At 39.8% G+C, this 8,703-nt stretch overlaps 1 protein-coding gene across 1 annotated transcript; it reads right to left on the bottom strand.

The window, feature by feature from the left end:
• Positions 1-1,172: 1,172 nt before the first annotated feature.
• LOC126484115 (GPI mannosyltransferase 1) lies at positions 1,173-4,263 on the bottom strand. The gene has a single exon (XM_050107500.1). The coding sequence runs from the start codon at positions 4,110-4,112 to the stop codon at positions 2,892-2,894; it is 1,221 nt and encodes a 406-aa protein (XP_049963457.1). The 5' UTR covers positions 4,113-4,263; the 3' UTR covers positions 1,173-2,891.
• Positions 4,264-8,703: the final 4,440 nt, after the last annotated feature.

Raw genomic sequence — 8,703 nt, 5'->3', positions numbered from 1 at the left:
AGCTGTTTGACTGCATGAATTGCCAGCGACAAACTGCGATCAGGAGACAGCTAGACCACCCATTTGCTGAGCATGCTGCCCAACACAATGTGCTTCACTTCAATGACATCTTAACAGCCTGCATCAAATTGATCCTTCCTATTAACATCAGCTTTCCTGAATTGTGCAGATGGGACCTCTCCCTGCAATATATCATACGTTGCTGCCCCCTCCTCCCCTCCACAGCCATCAACCTTTACTCTTCGCTACTCCCTGTCGATCATCTTCCTTCCCTGCTCCCACTCCAGAATTTATTCCACCAACACACCCACTTGTCTTTTTCCCGTTCTCTACTTTTTGCATTTTCTGGCTCCCTCTTCTAAAACCTCCCAAATTCACCCATCAATGTCCTTGCACACTCCCACATGCAGCACAACTTCCCACACCCCTAACACGACTCCCCCTTACCCCCATCATCCACATCAGATTGCTTGTGTCATCAGGCATGTTCCAGTCTGCAGTCTGACCACAGACAGTTGTCATGTGTGTTCGAGTTGCGCTTGTGAGAATGTGTGTGTGTATTTTTGGCTTCAGAAAATGGCCTGTCAGCTGAAAGATTAAATGTTTAGCATTCTTTTTGTTGTGCCTGTCTGTGATTGAAAGTCTCTTGGTGAGCAGCAATCTATCCTTTTCATAATATTGTCTTCATTCCATCCTGGACTTTCCATTGTTTGAAAAATTAATTAAAATATTTTGTGACAAAATTTCAATATATTTATTGCCCAATACAGCAAGCGCACTTTTGCTGTAAGCCGTATATAAATTAAATGGAAGAATAAGAGCAGGAATACGTAAAGTGTTAAAGCTGCAGTCATCTCTCCAAGTGTTGAGAGCATCTGACGCATTGCAGTCATCACTCCAAGGAGTGGCGGAGTGGGGAAGCATTGCTGACTTCTGATCTGTTGTTGGTTCACGCTTCTTTCAAGCCCATGGCTGGGCCATCTGGTGGTGCAGATGGATATTTCGTGTGGGTGTTTGATTGTCTACTCTCACTGACCCTGTTTACAATGTTGAAGTATTAAAGACTGAAACTGAGTAACCTTCTTGCATGTGGGAAAACGTTACATTCAATATGAGAAATCATTTCTTTGCATGAATGCCTTCTAACTCGAGCTATCACACTAACAGAAAAGTTATCACTTGAAACACCAACTTTATTAACATGATTATTAATTGTGACATCATAGAGTGTATTTGGAACTTTCACAAAATATGATACAAACTCTCAAAGTGGGTCATATGCTGTCCATTGAATGAAAAAGTCACACGTGCACACTTAACATACTATTTCTTCAGTCACAGGAAAACAATTTATTCTGATTATTGTAGAAAACTTTAAGACACTTCACAAATTCTTCATTTCTGGTAACATTATTCTAATCCCCAACTACCTTACTTTTACAATATTTTCTTTTATGATAAGAAATAATAGTGTCACTGAGTCATGTGTAAACTCAATTTCAGCAATTTCAGTGAAATATTGTATACTGATAACTAAATAGTGGTTAAACTTAGGGGCGTGCGACCACACACACACACACACACACACACACACACACACACACAAACACCACCACCACCACCACCACCACCACGAAGTATGATATGGCTTGTCAGGAGAAAAAAAAAATCGTATTTTAATCATCTCAGTCTTACAAGCATCCTACAACTGGTATATGTGGCTAAAATTAACCTATAAATAATCATATTGTGCTTCGGATATTCACATTTATGTCTCCTATCTCAATAAATATAACTGATTAACAGATTTTAAATCAACAGTAACATCGACCGAGTTGCTTTCATAACAACAACTAATATGAAACCTTATCTACATGCTACATACAACTCAATTTCATTTCTCCAGTAGAAGCAAAGTGTACAATACTACTTCTTTACCTTAAGTCAAACGCTAAACTGGTTCTCCAGTTTTTATTTTATGGTTATTTTTGCGCACCGATCTAATAATATTTAGCTTTCAAGTTTCTATTCAAGAAAAAGTTAATGGCGTCGATCATTACAGTGTGCTTCATTTTGACAGCTGAAATAGTCTGCATGGACTCCACTGGGATAAAATACCATGAATGCAGACACAACTGAAGCCTCCTGACTGCTTTCCTGGATCCCAATAGTTCCAACATAAACACAGTCAATCGTCATTTCATTCAATAACACATTAAGAAACATTTGAAACAGGGAAGAAATAAATTGTTGCAGAGTTGTCATATGCATCACAAACACATGAATCCCGTAGTATCCATACTTCCTTGTTTACATAATTTCTCTTTAGTGACTTATTTTTGTATTTACAACTGTGGTAACATAAGAACAGTTGAGAACAATGAACTCTGATACTCTCCTGTAAAGTTCTCCATTATTTTTACACACACTGTCCCAGTTATTATTTTTTGAGGAATATTTTCTCAAATAACCTAATGAATTAACACTAGAAAAAACACACACAACTCCTTGTAATAGATTTAGATATATTGCACAAAAGACAAATAATTAACATAGCTTTCTTATCATTATCAATGAAGTTGTTATAAGCAACACATGGGATTTCTCATTCCCATATCTATATGTTAATTTCACAGATTCTGCAAATAATTTGTTACTTTCATCCTCAAAATATCTTTTCTTCTTCAATCTTCAGCAGCCAATAAGAGACCCTAAGAAGCTGTTACATGCTTCTATGTGTGTATTTTTTGGTATTTATAAATAAGACCACTTGCTTTGGTCCTTGCAAATTTTAATTTGTTTATATACACTTTAATCAGGTTTACACAATTCAAATTTCAAACATATAGTATTAATTCCATAAGCCAGCTATTTATTGGCACTGATACATACTAAATACTTTTCAACTTACTATGGCAACAGGACTTATATGTTTGTACAAATCTTACTAGAACAGTAATGTTGATTGAGAAAAATGCAATACCTTGAAGCCAAACATACATAAAAGTGTCACGACCTTGAAACTCTAACAAATATGCTGGGAGAAGCCAGGCAATTTGTGCAGAAATCCAAAGGACAAAAAAAGTAGCAGCTTGCTTGCTCGGTATTGCTATGAAAGGCACACAGACAGGTAACACAGATAAGAACCATATAAAATATTGTGACGTAACAACAGTATTATACGTTACCATCACAATTGCCTGGGCCAAAACACAGAAATCAAGGTCTTTCCTGGACCCATATACAAATGAGAGTACTATCAATAACACAAATTGCGGAAAAACAACCAAAATTCTTTGCCAAAGTGGAAGTGGTACATCCGAAGTCAAGTACAGCATATAGAAATAGACTGAAAAATTATGACGTGTATCACGACGAGCAATGTGGTACAGAAAACTTTCATGAAGGAACTGGTAACCGTATAACCAGTAAAAAAATAATGTTGTTACTGCTAATACAACAACAAATGAAACTGCAAATTTCAACTGTTGCCTGTCTGGAAAAAGCATTGGAAATACTTTTCCTAGAGACGTCTGCTTCTCCTCCTGAGAAGCAGAATCACCCTTTACAGATATATAAATAGGTAATGTAAATACAAGAGGATATAGTCTAACATGGGTCGCAATTGCATGAATTATTCCAGTCATAATGCTACAGCCCTTCTGCACAGACAATAAAGATGCCAAGACCAGAGCAGCTGAAATTGCATCTGCATTCCCCCGAGTACAAATAACTATGGGAAATGGATTGTACAGCCACATTAGTGAGCAATTAATAGCAATAGTTTGACTACATCCCTTAGTCAGAAGCAATCGGTGAATGATATATGCAACAACAACATCAATAAATGAAAACAAAACCTTTCCAAATGCTGGGTGAAACAAAACATTTGGAACTAAAAATGCTGCTAACAGAGGTGTATATCGGTAGGTATGTCTGTCATATGGGGACCGCCCTGAAACTATATGATGTGCAGCATCTGTGAAGACATGGTAATCTATATCTGTATATTGGACAACATAAAGTTTGTCATGAACTTCACCATATACTACAAGTAAGAGCCTTATAAAAAAACCAACTAAGCAATGCAAATAAATGTTGGACACTGACATTGTTTTCACTGCTTATTATTATCTCTTGATACAATTTTAATATTAAAGCATGTTCTTGCAAATATGTAATAGAGAGAACTATGTATTTAATTTACAATTTATTTACATGCATTTTCTACAGCCGAGTCCCTGCTTCCCGTGCAGCTTTCTGAAGACAAGTAGTCAACTTCTTAAATTCTTGTTCACACTCAGAATGTTTAATATTGTCTCTGCTCAGCACACAGGTGGCATACTGACTTGCTTCAGTGCTGCACTTTGAAAGAAAAAATGGATACTTCCTTAATCGTGCACGAGCTGCTTGCACTGCTTCCATGGTGCCTGGTACTGCAACAGAAAGCACACACATTACATTTGCTCTCTCTCTCTCTCTCTCTCTCTCTCTCTCTCTCTCTCTCTCTCTCTCTCTCTCTCTCAAAGCACTAATTTCAGAAGTTATATGGCATACCTACGTTTCTAGCATTTGTAGACTTAGAGAAAGCTTTTGACAATGTTGACTGGAATACTCTCTTTCAAATTCTAAAGGTGGCAGGGGTAAAATACAGGGAGCGAAAGGCTATTTACAATTTGTACAGAAACCAGATGGCAGTTATAAGAGTCGAGGGACATGAAAGGGAAGCAGTGGTTGGGAAGGGAGTAAGACAGGGTTGTAGCCTCTCCCCGATGTTGTTCAATCTGTATATTGAGCAAGCAGTAAAGGAAACAAAAGAAAAATTCGGAGTAGGTATTAAAATTCATGGAGAAGAAATAAAAATTTTGAGGTTCGCCGATGACATTGTAATTCTGTCAGAGACAGCAAAGGACTTGGAAGAGCAGTTGAATGGAATGGACAGTGTCTTGAAAGGAGGATATAAGATGAACATCAACAAAAGCAAAACAAGGATAATGGAATGTAGTCTAATTAAGTCGGGTGATGCTGAGGGAATTAGATTAGGAAATGAGGCACTTAAAGTAGTAAAGGAGTTTTGCTATTTGGGGAGCAAAATAACTGATGATGGTCGAAGTAGAGAGAATATAAAATGTAGGCTGGCAATGGCAAGGAAAGCGTTTCTGAAGAAGAGAAATTTGTTAACATCCAGTATTGATTTAAGTGTCAGGAAGTCATTTCTGAAAGTATTCGTATGGAGTGTAGCCATGTATGGAAGTGAAACATGGACGATAAATAGTTTGGACAAGAAGAGAATAGAAGCTTTCGAAATGTGGTGCTACAGAAGAATGCTGAAGATTAGATGGGTAGATCACATAACTAATGAGGAAGTATTGAATAGGATTGGGGAGAAGAGAAGTTTGTGGCACAACTTGAACAGAAGAAGGGATCGGTTGGTAGGACATGTTCTGAGGCATCAAGGGATCACCAATTTAGTATTGGAGGGCAGCGTGGAGGGTAAAAATCGTAGAGGGAGACCAAGAGATGAATACACTAAGCAGATTCAGAAGGATGTAGGTTGCAGTAGGTACTGGGAGATGAAAAAGCTTGCACAGGATAGAGTAGCATGGAGAGCTGCATCAAACCAGTCTCAGGACTGAAGACCACAACAACAACAATGGCATACCTGAGTAAGTCCTGTTTTGTATATCTGCCTCTACAAAATACTGTAACTATTCTAAAGGTTTGATTTTAAAACTTGTCAAATACAAGAGCTGCTGGGTCGCAGACAGGCACAACAAAAAGACTGTGACAAATAAAGCTTTCGGCCAGTAAGGCCTTCATCAAAAATAGACCACACACACACACAAAATCACTCAAATGCAACTTGCACACACGGCTGCAGTCTCAGGTAACTGATGCCATACTGCAAGCAGCAGCACCAGTGCATGATGGGAGTAGCGACTGAGTGGGTGTAAGGAGGAGATTGGGGCAGGGAGGGGGAGGGAGGGTAGGGTAGGGATGCCGGACAGTGCAGTGCTGCTGGGGTGCATGTAGGGACAAGGTGGAGAGAGGGCAGGTGCAGTCAGGAGGTTACATGGAGGACAGGGGAGTGGTGGGGGAGGGGGAGGGGAGGGGGAGGTAGCAGAAAAGGAAAGAAGTACAAAGACTGGGTGCAATGTTGGAATGAGAGCTGTGTAGTGCTCGAATGGGAACAGGGAAGGGGCTGGATGGGTGAGAAGAATGACTAATGAAGGTTGAGGCCAGGAGGGTTATGGGAACAGAGTATATTGCAAGAAGAGTTTCTACCTGTACAATTCAGAAAATACGTTTATCGGTGGCCGTTCATGCCGACAGACAGCTTGTTGGTTGTCATGCCCACATAAAATACAGCACAGTAGTTGCAGCTTAGCTTGTAGAACACATGACTGGTTCCACTGGTAGCCCTGCCTTTGATGGGATAGGTGATGTGCTGCATTCTATGTGGGCATGACAACCAAAAAGCTGTCTGTCTACATGAATGGCCACCGACAAACTGTGGCCAACAAACAAGTGGACCACCCTGTTGCTGAGCATGCTGCCCAACACAACATCCTTCATTTCAATGACTGATTCACAGCCTGTGCCATATGAATCCTTCCCACCAGCGCCAGCTTTTCTGAATCAAACAGGCAGTAACTTTCCCTGCAATATATCCTAAGTTCCCGTAGCCCTCCTGGCCTAACCCTCCCAGCCTTAACCTTCTTTAGTCACTGTCCTCATCCATCCAGCCCCTTCCTTGTACCCATCCCAGTGCTACACAACCCTCATTCCACCATTGCACCCAGTCATTTTACTTCTCCCTCTTTCTGCTACGCCCCTCCCCCCAACTGTCCCCTGCCCTCCATCTAACCTCCCAAATGTACATAACTGCCCTACCCTCTCACACCTCATCCCTACACACTCCACAGCAGCACTGCACTGTCCCCCACCCATATACTACTATCCCTCCCCTTCTCTGCCCCAACATCATCATTACCCCTACCCTGTTGCCACTCCCATCATGCACTGATGCTGCTGCTCGCAGTGTGGTTTCAGTTGCCAGATACTGAAGTCGTGTGTGTGTGTGTGTGTGTGTGTGTGTGTGTGTGTGTGTGTGTGTGTGTGTGTGTGTGTGTGTGTGGTCTAGGTCAGCGGTAAATTACCAGATAGTATGAAAATGGAATGGAATCTTGATGAATAGATTTTTTTTATCCATCCAATTACATAATATTTTCAAAAATTGATTATTGTTGTTGCTATATCAGTCATGGAATAGTCAGTCTGCAGTTTGAAAATGAACAAGTAACATCTATTTCCTACAGGCATGCAGTGTTGATTCGCACCTCAATTATACATATGCTGTAAGTGTAACCACATTGGCAACTGCGAAACTCAAGAACTTTCATGTATAAAAAACTTTCACACAGTTACAGTACTTCGAACTGACGAATATGTGAATGAATTGTGTTGTGATTAACACATACTGTGAAAGGTTATTGTCATTGGAGCAAGTGACTGCTAGACAAGGTGATGTTACTTATGGACTGATTTAAATGAACTATTACATACAGTGTAATTACAGTATGTCTGATGAATTACTAAAAGGACTGTGGTAAATTTGAACAGTCATTTTTAGATAAATGTGAACTTTTCATTTTGTGCCACAATTGGAAACTTTGGCACTGTAATTGAAAATGATCACAATATTTAATAACTTACCTCAGCTAACCCCCCCCCCCCCCCCCCCCCCCACACCCACCCACTACCACTCCACCCAATTCTCCTGTTATGCAATCTCAAATTCCTTGATCCCATATCACACATTAAAACTTGTGTGTGTGTTTTACTGAACTATGGTGTCGTGCAAATAAACGAGCAAACATCACTGCACACTCAATTGGACTTTCTACTTTTCAGTGCTTGAGACTGGTGCTGCCAAGGAAAGCATACAATCCAAGTCAGTTCCATCGCAGGCTCTATGCGTTGTCATGTGCATGATCACTGTGGACTGTAGTTAGAGAACGTTTCATGTGCTTTTTTGTCATTTTTACATTTCCACTTGCTAACACTTTAACATTTTGTGGTTGTCTTGCTTCAAGTTTCTTTGAAATATCTGGGACAAAATTGCCTTGTGGCTTTTGAAAACAGGTATAGAGCTTGTTAGCTAATCTACTACTCACTGATAATACCACATCATCAGTGGTGTAGCTGTACGTAGAGACTGGAACACATCAGCTGTAGTTTTCTCTCTTCTGTAAGATAGTGTTGACAATAAAGACATTTCATAATTAAATTGACCTAGGTCATTGTTTCAAACCTTTTCTTTGTCTACACTCCAGTCTGTTACATAATTGTCTGCTTCTCCACAAACCCTTGGTAGTAATATATCTGGAAGAAATCACATATCCAGTCTTATGTTTGTTGATAAAAGTAATTGAAGCTGTGAAATTGTCCAGACCAACCACTTTTAGATGCTTCTACGGCCCACATCTGCAGATACTTATAGTGATCAGCAGATCCATATGTTCTTGCCCTATTAAACTGTGACACTGCATACTGTTTTAAAGTTTGACAGAAAGTTCAAGACATGGACATGATACAGGATTTGAGATGGACAACATTAAAACAAAGGCGTTTTTTGCTGCGGCAAAATCTTCTCACGATTTTTTTCTCCAAATTCGAAAATATTTTGTTGTGTGTAGGCGC

Source organism: Schistocerca serialis, chromosome 6 (assembly GCF_023864345.2).
Source record: "Schistocerca serialis cubense isolate TAMUIC-IGC-003099 chromosome 6, iqSchSeri2.2, whole genome shotgun sequence".
Taxonomy (NCBI): Eukaryota; Metazoa; Arthropoda; class Insecta; order Orthoptera; family Acrididae; genus Schistocerca; species Schistocerca serialis.
Note: the sequence above shows the minus strand (reverse complement) of the source record. Positions and strands in the feature narration are given on the sequence as shown.